We start from the raw sequence: 14,819 nt of genomic DNA, 5'->3' as shown, positions 1-14,819 counted from the left end.
TGCACGCACAGAGCATGTTCCTATTTTTATAGTCTTTCATCTTTTGTCTTATGAAATACAATGCCACATTATTCTCCTCTTTGGCTCATAGTTTTTGCATTTACCATTTCAAAGCTACACATTCATGTTTCTGACTTTCACACCTACACATTCAAGATGAAAGCTGAGGAAGTGTTGAAGGTTAGATGCCAGCTCATCTGACCTGTTGCTCTACTGCTGAACTTGACTTTGAGCTCTGAGTCATACTGAACTCAATGGCCAGCTGCATTTTCCACTTAGCTTAATGCTGATCAGAAGGGTCAATGGATGTGGCTCATTTTCTTGAAACGTGATTGTTAATTACAATAAATTTATATCAATTAAATATTTTTCTTTGTAGTAATATATTTTTAAAATATTAAGCTCCATTTCAACTCCTTTTTAAATGTCTCTGCTAAGAGATATTTAGAGGTTATTGTAAAGATCTTTGATAGAGTGAAGTCAAGGGGGCATTTAGGGCAATATTTTGGCAGTACCTCAGGAGCTGCCACCTGAGGCCAAGTTGCAGTTTATGGACAGCTCTCCTTCACAGAATGGCTGGAGCATCGAGGTCTGATGCTGATTTGTACCATGGGACCGAAAAGGTTGCTGTGATGTGAAATTTGGTCTGGCATGAGCACATTTTGGCCCTTCTGACCTTGTGTAGAACCTGAGATGTTTGAATTCCATTTCTTCCTACCTTTTCTGTATCTACTTCTCTGCATAGAATGACTTTCAATTTTCCATCAGTGCTGCTTTATAGCATGCTGATGAGTTCCTTATATTGAATTTCTTTGCCCTCTGCTTGTGCAGCTGAGATCCTAGCTCTCTGTTGAATTGCATTATTCCACTTTTTTGTATTTATTAGTCTGTATAACTTTTCTCTTTTTGCAAACTTTTGCTATCCATGTTGTTTCCCACTTCCTCACTCTTCTTACTGTTCTATTTTTCATTCCCTAAGGCAGATAATTTGCATTGTTCCTCTTACCACACAGTTATCGTCGAATTCTGCAATGAGTGAATACCAACGTTCCAGACTTGTCATTATTTGATAATAACATTTCAACAACATAAAACAGCTTTGCCTTGAGATGTGAAGGTTATGTGTGTGAAACTATTAGAACTCAGTTATCATTTTATATTGAGTGTTTATTTGAACTTTATGTAATTTTACTATGCCAAGACAAAAAAATCTCAATTATTGACTAATGAACCAGTAAAGGTTAAAATCCATGCAATCACTCATGTGGGAAGCTGTTTTGGCAGCACAATATTTGGGTGTTCCTTTCCTTCTGAAAGACCTGACTATTTTAGTACCATAGTAACTTCCTGACTAATAACACCTCGACAGTCAAATTGCCAAAGACCTCTTTCTAAATGTCCCTTATTATCAGAGACACTTAAAAACAATTGAAAAACACATTCCTTCCCATTGAGGAATTAGATGGATCTGAAACATCATGAATATTTGCTGCTATTTCATAGGAATATACTTGCCTACTATCTTCAGGGTACCAACAGGGATATTATCAATAAAATTGATTCTATAGAGCTACCTGGGCAGATAAACAGGCGATTATTCAAAATGGTAGTGTTTGGGGGTGGTGGTTCTTTTTTTTATTAGAAAAAGTGGAAAATGGTAGGGTGGCAGTGAGCTTCACAAAAGAATTTAGGGCTTAGAGCGTTGTCGTGTGAGTTATGAAGTAGTTTAAATTCTTGGATGAAATAAAAGTGTAATCAGAGGGATACATGCATTTGGAATGGTTTTGGGCTAGAATAGATTGCAAAAATAATGAGAGTTGGGATACCTGGGAGACAATTTTGGTCATAAGCGCAAACATGTTGGAAGTTGATGCATGATAAGATGAGGGCAGTGGAGTTTTAGATGATTACAAATTTTCAGAGATTAGAGTGAAGGATGCAGGACTTCACCATCCTGATTTGAAGTTGCTGATCATATAGATGCTGTTGAACAATCTCTTCTTTTTGATCTGAAACAGTCATTGTATAAGGCCTTGTTGTAGATCATTGATCTCAATGATAAAGGATACAGTATATATGGTCCCTAATGTATTCTGGTGAAGGCACAACGATTGGGAACAGGCACATTAAGTTTCACGTGATTGATGAGAGTCAGTAACTAAGTAATGAGCTTTGATAGAGACAATTATTTGGTCTTTCTAGTATCTAGTTAGTGCTAGATATCAAAAGTATAATCTGACAATGCAAAGATGATGAAGCTATCCAGGAGCTGTATGCATTTAAGTTGTACATGAAAACAATTTTTGGATTGTTGCTAAAACTCAGATGTAGATGAGAATTAGGGAGGGTTAAACGTGATACCATTGTAGGAATAGTGTTTGTGATTGGTCAGGTATGTAAGGAACTAGGGAAGTGCAGTCTCATTTCACTTGATGGTGTTGAGATGATGGCAGGCAATAGTACGGTTAGTCTTAACTTTTTCATATATTCATTTTTTGGAGCTCTGGACAATGTTCACAAAGGCCATTGTTTATTGCTTATGGCCAATTACCCTTGAGAAGGTGATTTTGATTCTTATGCAAGCTCTTGGATAAAGTTTCCAGAATTTCAATCTGGTTTGTTTTTAAAACAATTTTATTGTTTTGTTTTCTCTTCTATTTTCCTGGTTATCATGTACCTCCAATGGCCAGAAGGAGTGGTGGATAAATAGCCATGATATGGCTTTATTTCCATTGTGTTGTTTCAGGTAAATCAGAGTTCAGCCAGTGGGTGATTATTAATGAAGAAGTGCATTTTACCACTTTGGTACACTGTTTTGATGCTCATTTGTGTTAAATGTATAGCCTTCTTAATAACTTGCCACTTAGCACAAAATATTAAAATATTGTGTTTACAAAATGTATGCTCAACAAGTTTCTTTTGAATGAATTTAGATTTTTTTTTGTTTTCAGATGAACAAGTGATTATGGGTAATAAGTTACTGGTATACATCAGGTAAGTTCTGTTTTAAAGATTGCGTTAAGGAGTTGAAGCTGCAACTTGAACTCTGAATCATTCGGGAGGCTTTGAGGGGGGGCAGGGTGATAGACAGGATACAGAGAGAGGTAGTTACATCCAAGATGCAGGACAGAGGAAACTAGTTGACAGTCAGGAGAGTAAAAGCTAGTACAGAGTATCCCTGTGGTCATCCCCCTTAACAGCAGATATACCACTTTGGATCCTGTTGGGGGTAATAACCTAGCAGAAGAAAGTCAGAGTGGTCAGGTTTCTGGCACTAAGTTTGGCTTTATGACTCAGAAGGGAAGGGGGAAGAAGAGATGAGCTGTGGCGATGAGGAATTCATTAGAGGAACAGAGAGGCGGTTCTATGGATTAGAATGAGATTTTTGAATAGTATGTTGTCTCCCAGCTGCCAGGATCCAGGACATCTCGGTTGAGTCCTTAGCATTCTTAAGTGGGAGGGTGAGCAGCCAGATGTTGAGGTCAATATACTGTAGGTGCCAATGAGATGGGTAGAAAGAGGGACGAGGTTCTGCAAGTTGAGTTCAGGAAGTTAGGTGCTAAGTTAAAGGAGAGGACCTCCAGGGTTGTAATGTGAGGACGGTTACCATAGCAGATGCCTGTGAAGCCAGAATTAGGAAGATCATATAGTTTAACACATGCCTAAGGAATTTGTGTAAAAGGAAGGGTTTCATATTTTTGAATCAATGGGCTCTCTTCCAGGGAAGGTTGGACCTGTACAGAAGAGACTGTTTACATCTAAACTGGAGGGGGCCTAATATCCTATCAGGAAGGATTGCTAGTACTGCACAGAGGGGGTTTAAACTGGAGCTCTAGGAGGATAGGAACCAGAGTGTCAGTAGTAAGCGTAATTCGGAGATCGGCTGGATTTCGAAGGGAAGGTCTGAGTCCACGATCAAAAAGCACTTTCATTACACCTTTAAATTCAGCACGCATCTTCAGAACCTGGGGGGCAAAATCCTCCACAAAACGAATGACTGAATTTTGAAAAGCAGAAGTACTTCTGCGGCATTCCTCCATAATCAAACAGTTTTTCACCTGGTATTGATAAAAGTACAAAATTACCGGCCGTGGGCGGGAACCCAGAATTGCACGGGGAATGTAGATCCTGTGCGCCCTTTCAAGCTCAGGTGGATTCGGAAGAAAATCTTTCCCAAAAATCTCACAGAGAAAATCGGAAAAAAAATTCACGAGAGTGCCCTGTTTGGTGGCCTCTGGCAAACCAAGAATTCGTAGATTGCAACGTCTGCTCCGGTTTTCAAGATACACCATTTTGGAAAAAAAGTTTATAATTCTTCTCCTCTAGACTGGAGCAGAGAGTTTCGAGGTATTGAACATGGCGTTTTAAATCTTCAGAAGTCGAGTCGATGCAAGATAAATGTTCAGCATGTTCGTCTACTCTAGCGTTGATCCGATCCAATTTGACATCCAGCTGGTTGAAAGAAGTTCTAAATTCCTTTAAAATATCTTCTCGCTGCTGTTCCAAAGCAGCGAGAATGTCAGCCGGCAAAGCCGTAGAAGATTCCTTTTTCCCGGTTTTAGTACTTTTGGTAGACATTATAAGATAGATGTCTTCGCAGGCAAGTAAAAGAGAACTAATAAAATACCTAACTAAGGTTTAAGAATGGAGACATATAGTGCAAAGATAGGGAGAATGATGGAACAAAAGTTCAGAACAGCTAAACAATCGCCATCTTACCGGAAGCTCCAAGAGTGTCAGTATAGATAGTGGAGTGGTTATGGAGATGGATGTTGTTAAAGCCTGAGACAAAGTCAGGAATCAAAAGGGTGAGCATGGTGGGACTAATGTTCTGAGATGTGTATATTTCAATGCAAGAAATACTGTAGTAAAGGGCAGGGATCAACATGGAATTATGATGTTGTAGCCATTAGTGAGACTTCGTTGCAGGACAGATCAGGACCGGCAGCTGAATATTCCAGGGTTCATTTATTTTAGAGATGATAGAGCAGAAGGGATTAAAGGAAGAGGGCTGGTGTTACTATTTAGGGAAAATTTCATGGCAGTGCTCAGTCAGGACAGACCAGAGAAATTATCTTGTGAGGCCTTATGGATAGAACTGAGGAATAAGAAAAGCATGACCATGTTAATATGGCTATGTTATAGACCACCCAGCAATCCACAGGATTTAGATGAACAAATTTGTAACAGATCGCAGACCTTTGTGAGAAACATAAGGTTGTTATAGCAGGTGATATTAACCTCCACTTATTGATTGGGACTCGCGTACTGTAAAAGGACTACATTGGATGGACCTTGTCAAATGTGTTCAATAAAGTTTCTTTAATCAGTACATAGAAGCACCAATAAGAGAGTGTGCAATACTTGATCGCCAGTTAGGGAATGAGACGGGGCAGGTGACAGAAGTTTGTGTTGGGAACACTTTGCATCTAGTAATCACAATACCATTAGTTTCAAGGTAATTATGGAAAAGTAAGTTCGAGAAAAGCCCGTTTTGATGGTTATCAGAAAAGATCTGGCCAATGTAGATTGGTACAGGCTGTTTTCTGGCAAAGGTGATTTGGAAAGTGGGAGCCTGACAAAAATGAAATTTTGAGAGTACAAAGCTTGTTTATGCCTGTAAGAATAAAAAAGTAAAGATAATAGGTTTACAGGATCTTGGTTTTCAAGAGATATTGAAGCCCTGGTTAAGAAATAAAGGAGATGCGCAGCAGGTACAGGCAGGTAGGATCAAATTAAGTAGTTGAGTTTAAGAAATCCAAGAAAATAAGAAGGCAATCAGGAGGGCTCAAAACAGACATGAGGTTGCTATAACAGACAAGCTAAAGGAGAATCCTAAGGGATTCTACAGTTATGTCGAGAGTGAAAGGGTTGCAAGGGGCAAAATTGGTCCTCTGGAAGATCAAAATGGTAATCTATGCATAGAGCCAAAAAAGATGGGGCAGATCTTAAATGGATTTTCTGCAACTGTATTCACTCAGGTGACCGACACCGAGTCTACAGAAGTGAGACAAGGTAGCAGTGTCATGGACCCTATACAGATAACAGAGGGGGAGGTGTTTGCTGTCTTGAGGCAAATCTGAGTGGACAAATTCCCAAGTGCTGACAAGGTGTTCCCTTGAACCCTGTGGGAGGCGAGTGCAGAAATTGCAGAGGCTTTAGCAGAAATATTTGAATCATCCTTAGCTACAGGAGAGGTACTGAAGGATTGTACAATAGCTAATGTTGTTTCACTGTTTATACAAGGTTCTGAGGATAAATCCAGGAAACTATAGGCTTGTTGAGCCTGATACCAGTAGTGGGAAAGTTATTGGAAGGTCTTCTCAGGGACTGGATGTATGAGTATTTGGATAGACTGGGACTGATTAGGGATAGTTAGGAGGCCCTGTGAGTACTAGGTCATATCTAACCAGGCTTCGAGTTTTTCAAAGAAGTTACCAAGAAAGTTGATGAAGGAAGGTAGTGATGTTCTTCTTGGGGTACTAGCTGGGTACAGGTGTAAATTAGCAGATGACACCAAGATTTGCAAACGACACCAAGATACCTGTATCTGGCTGTACGCCTGAGTAGAATTTATTTGTCATGTATGCCAGGAAAGCACTAGATCCTTTTCCATAGTGGATGTTGTCTACATGGATTTCAGCAAGACATTTGAATCTGTTAGTCAAGAAGCTTCAGTTGCTTGGCGTTCAAGATGAGTTAGTAAATTGGATTGGACGTTGGCTTTGTGGGAGGAACCAGAGAATGGTAGAAGATGTTGGCCTCTCTGACTGGAGGCCTGTGACTAATAGAGTGTTGCAGGAATTGGTGCTGAGTCTGTTGTTGTTTGTCACTTATACCAATGATCTGGATGAGAGTGCGGTTAACTGGATCAGCCGATTTGCAGATGGTACTAAAAATTGGGGTGTATTGGACAGTGATGAACACTATCGAAGTTTGCAGTGTGATCTGGATCAGCTGGAAAATTGGGCTGAGAAATGGCATTTGGAACTTCATGCAGACAAGTGTGTGGTGTTACACTTTAGGAAAACCAACTAGGGTAGATCTTACACAGTGAGCGATAGGCCACTGGGAAGTGTGGTAGAACAAAGGGACCTGGGAAATACAGGTCCATAATTCATTGAAAGTGGTGTTACAGGTAGATGGGGTTGTAGAGGAAGCTTTTGGCACATTGCCCTTCAATGAGTACAGAAGATGGGATGTTATGTTGAAGTTGTATAAAACACTGGTGAGGCCTAATTTGGAGTTTTGCAGTTTTGGTCATGTACCTTCAGGAATGATGTAAATAAGGTTGGAAGAGTACAGAGAAAATTTACAAGGATGTTGCTGGGTCTGAGCAATAAGTTAATCAGTTAAACTTTATTCTCTATAACATAGAAGATTGAGGGGAGATTTGATAGAGGTATACAACATTATGAGGGGTATAGATAGGGTAAATGCAAGCAGGCTTTTTCCACTGAGGTTGAGTGAGATTAGAACTAGAGATTGTGGGCTAAGGGGGAAACGTGAAATGTTTAAGGGGAGCATGTGGAGAAACTTCTTCACTCAGAGGGTGGTGAGTGATGAGTGAGCTGACATCACAAGTCATGAATGCAATTTTGATTTCAATGTTTAAGAGAAGATCGGATAGATACATGGATGGGAGGAGAGTGGAGAGCTATGATCCAGGTGCGGATTGATGGGACTAGACAATTTAAATGATTTGGCATGGACTAGATGGTCTGAAGGGCCTGTTTCTGTGCTGTAGTTATATTTGTCTATAGGATGAGCTCAACTTTAGCATGTTTCTATATGAATCAATCAAAGTTGCAGCATAATGGGAGGCCATTTGTCCATTGCCTCCATGCTAGTGAAAAAAGAACTATATGGGCTAAGGAACTTTCTTGACCTAGGATCATGTTTAACATTGCGGGTTATGATGTATTGAATCCTAATTTTAAAAAAACACACTATTTTATCAGCATTAAAAATGATCAATATTCACCTTGTAACAGTGTGCATATTAATTGTGATATATGAAGAGGCAGATATTCCCATTGTCCAGCTGGACCTTTGTGGTAGTGATTTTGGTTTATTGTTTGTGGGTAGGCAGTCAGGAGTTGCTTTTGTTAAATGATAGCATAAGGGCAATAATTCAAAAGAATATGTTAATATATTGTGGCTTAATGTTTCCTTGAAAAGCTGTGTTCATTGGAAATACTTGTGTGTTGCTGCTGTTAAAGTTGATCAATGAAATGGCTAATCCATTAGCTAATGTGGATTCATGGGCTAGTGAATGTTTTTTCAACTGGATTATTTCCAAATTTTTTTCACCATTGATCTTTCCTTCCCTCACACCAAACAAGAATGGGGGATAAAAGGCTTATAGAAGTTGAAATTAAATGTCAAAATTCATTCAGGATGTGCCTTTTCAAAATTCTTTTGGAACCACATCCAGATTCTTTTGTACAGTAGAAATTCTTTCTGACACTTTCACTTCATTGATTTATTTTCCCCTTATACATTTTCTAGAAAAATGTATTCAGTGCTGATATGGTACTGCTAGAAATCTAAGGACGATATGTTATGAGTATGTTCTGAATTATTATTTTTTGAGGGGAGGACCAACTTTGATTGTTCTTGACATGTTTGGTTTCAATTAACCCTTTCTATGTCTTCGTAAATTCTCTACCATGCCTTCATAGCTAAGGGTTAGATTCTGATTGTAAAATATTTTCAGATTGTTAGTGTTCTTTTATTCATGAGGTTTTCTTTTGTTAATAATAATTTGCTTTTCATAGTTTATCCCTGATAAGTGCTCCTGGGAGCTATCTTTATCAGTCAAATTATATTTTAATTAAAATGGTAACATGTATTTGAAATGAGCATCAACAATAAGCATATTCACAGATTTATTTCAATATACCCTTGAGTATTCAGTATCCCTGTTGATTGAAACTAGCAATAGTGCAAATGATGATATTGTACAATTTTAAGCAAACTAATTTGACAAAAGAAATAATTAAAAGTAATTCCAGTTGTCTCAAACATGTTGCTGGGTAACAATCTTGATAAATTGGAGATGTCATTTTATGTAGTTATATCCTGAAGCTTTTTTTTCGACTTTACTGTAGTTCAAGTAAAGCTTGCCATTAAGAGCATTTAATTTTGCTTGTGCTATTGCCTTTCTGCCTTGGATTAGAAAATGTGTGGCAAGCCTTGTTTGAATATATTGCTGGAGGTTTCATCACAGAACCTACTTCCCTCTACATGGCATTAGTTGCCTGACACATCCACTCCTGAGGCACTCTACTTTCCCACACAAATTAGAAAAATCAATAGATTAGCTAATTTGGTTCTTGATAATTGGCCACCATTTCTATGTCAGTATTTTATAATGAACAGAACTGTGCAAAGCAAAGTTTAAAAATAAAGCTCTCTTTAGTCACAGTAAGATGTCTCTGCAGATTTGCTTCTTATACATTGAATATTTAATTCTTTGAGAATCCAGGCAACCTCAATCAGAATAGGAAAGGATTTTGACTCCAACAAGTAGAATTATGTTTTATTAATTTTACTAGTTGATATCCCTCTGTTATCCTTTAAATGTCTGTTGTTCTTAAGAAATTTATCAAAGTTGTTGATGCATAAATTGGATGGTTTATATTTTTTTAACTGCTGTTGAGATGAAATCTTTGCATAGTATGAGTTCTTAGAATACAGTACTGGAATTATTTTCCTTTTTCAGCTGTTGCCTGGCTGGACGAGCCTATCCTCTAGGTAATATTTCTGAGGACCTTGTTTCATTGGTAAAGCATCAGGTGAGTCAACCTAATAGCACAAAGTCCTGGATTTGTATCAGTGGGCTTGTTTTACAATTTAAGACATTAGAAAAAGCTTTCTGTCATTTCAGTCACTTTTCCTGCTGTAATGCAATACCTTGGGTTTCTTCTGCAGTAAACCTTGAGCTGTGTTTTCAAATTATTTAAGTTCAGATTCGGAATCAGCATCAGGTTTAATATCACTGGCGTATGTTGTGAAATTTGTTGTTTTGTGGCAGCAGTACTTTGCAATATGTAATAATAAAAAAACTATAAATTACAATATGAAGAATATATAAAAAATAAATAAGTAGTGCAATCAAAAGGGGGGGGGGAAGTGAGGTAGCATTCATGGATTCATTGTCCATTAAGAAATTTGATAGTGGAGGGGAAGAAGCTGTTTGTGTAACATTGACTGTGTATCTTCAGACTTCTATACCTCTTCCTTGATGGTAGCAATGAGAAGAGGGCATGTCCCGGGTGATAGGGATCCATAATGATGGATGCCGCCATTTTTAAGGTATATCTTTTGAAGGTTCCCATGATGTAGCAGGCTGAGTTTATAACTTTCTGCAGCTTTTTCCAATCCTGTGCAGTGGCCCCTCCATATCAGACAGTGATGCAAACAGTTAAAATTTTCTCCATGGTACACCTGTAGAAGGTTGTGAGTCTCTTCAAACTCCTAATGAACTATAGCCACTGTTATGCCTTCTTTGTATTTGCCTCAATATGTTGGGCAGAGGATAGATCTACATTGATGTATGTTGGGTGTATATTCCCTTGACTTCTCCTTCCCGAAATCGACATTCGGTTCCTTGGTTTTACCGGCATTGAGTTGCAAGGTGTTGAGACTCCTCTCAACCAGCTGATCTATCTCGCTCCTATATGCCTCATTATTACCATCTGAAATTCTGCCAACGATAGTTGTGTCATTGGCAAATTTGCAGAGAGTGTTTGATTTGTGCCTAGCCAAATGTGGGTTCAGAGAAAATAGAGGAATGGGCAAAGTGCACATCCTTGAGGTGTGCCAGTGTTGATTGTCAGCAAAGAGGAGATTTTCTTTCCAATCCATACTGACTGTGGTCTTCCAGTGATGCAGTCAAGGATCCAGTTGCAGAGGGAGGTATAGAGGTTTTTGGAGCATGTTGATTAGAACTGAAAGTATGATTGTGTTGAATGCTGAGGTGTAATCAATAAACAGCAGCCTGATTTAGGCATTGCTGTTGTCTATGAGATTGCATCTGCTGTAGACCTATTGTAGCCATAGAGAGTCCAGGTTTTTGCTTTGGTAGGAGTTGATTCTGGCCATGACTAACCCCTCAGATAACTTCATTACAGTAGTTGAGTGCAGCGGGTGATTGCCATTGAGGCAGCTCATCCTGTTCTTGGGCACAGTTCTGATTATTGCACAGGTTTTTGGTGCCATACCATCTACCCCATCAGGGTGTGATACCTTGCAAAGGTTCACCCTCTTGAAAATTGCTCTGATGTCGGCCTCTGAGACAGCTGTGACAGTGTCGCTGAAATCTCTAGAGATCTGCACAATTGTAGTTTTACTCTTCCTTAATTCTCCTTGATTGCAGGGACTTGTTATCACATTCCTTGGTGAAAGTTAAGTGGTGGGGATGAGGTTAGAGGGAGCTAGCTTTCCATAATAATTGGGTAAAGATTGAAATGGGAAGGTGCAACTGTCCAATTGTTACTCCTTTCTTAGGCTTTGCTGAGTCATGATTAGATTTTCTAAATGTCCTTCTGAAAGCATTTTTCCAGTAACAAGTTGAGAGCTGACTTCCTCCAACTCCTATAGTAAATAATAACAACAGCTGCAAATTATCACAATTGGTGCTTCCTTTAAATACAGCAGCCAAAAAAAAAATTGAGGAGCTTCACAGAAATATTACTTGTGAGGTTTAATGGGCAGACTATCAAGAAGTCAAAAGTAGATTTAAAGAGGCTTCTACGGAATGTAAAAATATGGAAGCAGGAGTTTGCATCCGCTCCAACATTTGGCAAAATTATCCCTTGTTTTACCTCTGCTACTTTCCTGAACTATCTTTGTGCGTCTTGATTGCCTTAAAATCTGGTGTTTGATCTTAGTTTCAAATATAATCAGTGCTCAAGCTTCTACAGTCTTAGGTAGAAAATTTCAAATATTATAGTTGAAAGCAATTTCTTCCTGTCTTATTTCCAATCCCTTATTCTCAGACTGTGACCTCGGCTCTTGAGTGATACAGCAAAGTATACAATCCTAGATGTCAGACAGTCCACCATTTTGTAGATGAAGAGGTCAAAACTAGTGCTCAGTGTCATCAGAGTACACATAGAAATTTAGATTGTGTCTAGAATATTTTGCCACTGACCAGTATGAAGGTGAGAAATAGGAAGAGACTAATGATAGACACTGGGGAACACCGGAAATAATGGTGACTGTGGATCAGGGAATTTAGTTCTGGCTATTCTCTGCTTACAGCCAATATGATAAAACTAGAATCAGGACAGTGAAGTCATATCCAGTTGAATGACCGTTGGTCATACCATGACAGTTGCTCCTTTCTTCTTTCTTTTGAGAGCTGATTTTTTTTGTCTTTTGAATCATATTAGCTCCAGTTACCATGTTAAGGTAGCAGGAGCATCCAAAAGGTAATTCAGTTTATTAGTCTATATCTCCAGCAATCCTACCTGTATTGTGGTTTAGATTATTCCTAAGAAATTATTGGTAGTTCACTGACGAAGTTGCTCAGGACTCTGTATTTACATGCTCTGATTTACTCGTTATATCATTTACTCAGTACATCATAAGTATGAGGGAACCTATTGCATGCCTTATAATACTGTAGTCTGATTTTGCATTCTCTGTCCATATTATTGTGATCTCTTGTGTCCAAAGTAAGTTCCTTCCCATATGAAAGCCGAATTGGTATAGGCTTCTGAAATGGTATTATAATTGCAATAATAGAAGACGGGAAGTAAGTCTTGTTTTTCAACTATCTAAACTGCACATGTTTCTTCTTGTTATTAAAGTGTAAATACTATAATGAAGTGAGGCTTAAATTGGTCATTTATAAATTGGTATCATATGGTCATTATGGTTAAGTCAGCTGTGTATTGGTTGGCTGTGAGCAGTGAAGTCAGACTTACTGTGCTCCTGAATCTAGAGGTATAAATAATTCTTGTAAACTTCAGTTTAATAAACTTATTTTGACTAAGTAAACTGTACAGTACAGTAATTGTGAATGTAGGCTTTCTGAACAGTGGCGACTGTGGAGAAACCATAATAAAGAGTTGGGAGTTAACTATATATTACACTGTGAATCACAATAAATTAGTAGGCAGACCGAGAGCTTGTGATCATAATTTACGATTCTGTTCAACACAACACTGATCAATGTTCCTTAACAAAATAATGATTGCATATCTTAATGAGTATGAAAATAAGTTGATTGGAACAGCCATATAGGAGCTGCAAGTTAAATTGAAGTGGTTGGTTTTTGTTATTCGACAATGACAATGAGGACATTCACAAGCCAGAGAGGGAATCTTTTGTAAATTATGTACAGAGGTATATAAGTATCTGAAGAGCATCTCCCATGTTCCTGTGTATAGGGTATTTCCATATCACTTAAGGCTAGAGAGACAAACTGGCATACTATGCCTCAATAATTGTGCAGATTTGCTCGAAGGATGTGTACTATGAAGAAATAAAATTTGTGGAGGGATTGATTTGGTGAATTCATTTCCTGCTTGTACCTCTAGATCCACATTTTGAACAGAAACTTAAGTGAGCAGTCCATAAATCTGAGAATAGAATAGAAGACCTCCTGTTCCATAGCAGCACACACAAAATATGTGCAGGAACTCAACAGGTCAGGCAACATCTATGGAAATGAATAAGCAGTTGACATTTCGGGCCAACACCCTTCTTCAGGACAGGATTACCTTCTGTTCCATATTTTTACGATGCATATTAAATATTATATGAATCTTTTGTTCCATTATAATTTTATTTTTACCTTTTGGTTTTCTGGTCATTGCTATTTTGACTGTGCTTTAAAATTTTCTGCTGAGGGTAATATATTATTTCTAGAATTTCATGAAACATTCTTTAATGTGCTAAAATTTAATGTTTATGTCTTACCCCTACTTGATCTCCCAGAAAACATTACCTTTCGCAAACATAGAGCATAACATAGTACAGTACAGGATTATATCCACAATGTATGTGCTGAACATGATGCCAAATTAAATTAAACCTCTTCAGCCTGAATGTGATCCCCAGTCCTACTTGTTTCTGTGTATCCTTTCTTCCAGCATACCTGTCCTATCATCTACTTTCCCTTCAATCCCTCCTTTACTTGCCTGCTTCTCTAGTTCCTATTGCCCAATTATACACTCCCAGATAGCACCAGAAAACAGCCCTGCAAGAATATTGACTCTCCTCCAGTTCAGGTGTAATCTGTCCCTCTTGTGCAGGCTCCACCTCCCAATTATCCATATATCTAAAGCCTTCCTGCACCAGCATCATAGCTATGTATTGAACTCCACTACCTTTGAATTTCTGGTTTCACTAATATTTGACATGGTAATAATCCTGCGATTACAACTTTGAAAGCTCTGCTTTTTAACTTGCTACCTAGCCAGCAGAATGTTGAATTATGTTCTGGAGCTGAACACTAATTCAGTAGCTCAGTTTGTTTTGGAATTAGACTGATTTTACTGAGGTAAAATCTTGCTCCATGATACTTTGATGTACAGTTAAGTTAAGATTGTGAAAAATAAAAGCTGGAAATCTTTTGAGTCATGGGGACATACGATTGGAAATGGGCTCTTTTGCCCACTCCATCAATAATGACCATCAAACACAATTTTTTTGTACTAATCTTATGTTAAGCTTTTTTTTTAATTTTCTGCACATTCTCATCACCTCTTTTCCAGATTCTACCACTTACTAACTTTCAAAAATCACTTCAGAACTTTTTGTGCATGGTAGAGTTTTATACCTGTGAAACCAAATGAGTTGAG

General features: G+C 38.3%; 1 protein-coding gene across 3 annotated transcripts in view; it reads left to right on the top strand.

Moving 5' to 3' along the window:
• vps8 (VPS8 subunit of CORVET complex) overlaps window positions 1-14,819 on the top strand; it is a 607,159-nt gene that overhangs the window by 110,350 nt on the left and 481,990 nt on the right. For all 3 annotated transcript variants that reach the window (XM_059967078.1, XM_059967079.1, XM_059967080.1), the window contains 2 exons: window positions 2,952-2,994; window positions 9,728-9,800. In XM_059967078.1, the coding sequence (XP_059823061.1) occupies window positions 2,952-2,994; window positions 9,728-9,800 (116 nt within the window). The remainder of the gene's footprint in view (window positions 1-2,951; window positions 2,995-9,727; window positions 9,801-14,819) is intronic.

The sequence above is a fragment of the Hypanus sabinus genome, chromosome 4 (assembly GCF_030144855.1).
Source record: "Hypanus sabinus isolate sHypSab1 chromosome 4, sHypSab1.hap1, whole genome shotgun sequence".
In the NCBI taxonomy this organism is placed as follows: domain Eukaryota; kingdom Metazoa; phylum Chordata; class Chondrichthyes; order Myliobatiformes; family Dasyatidae; genus Hypanus; species Hypanus sabinus.
This window is presented reverse-complemented; position numbering and strand designations above follow the sequence as displayed.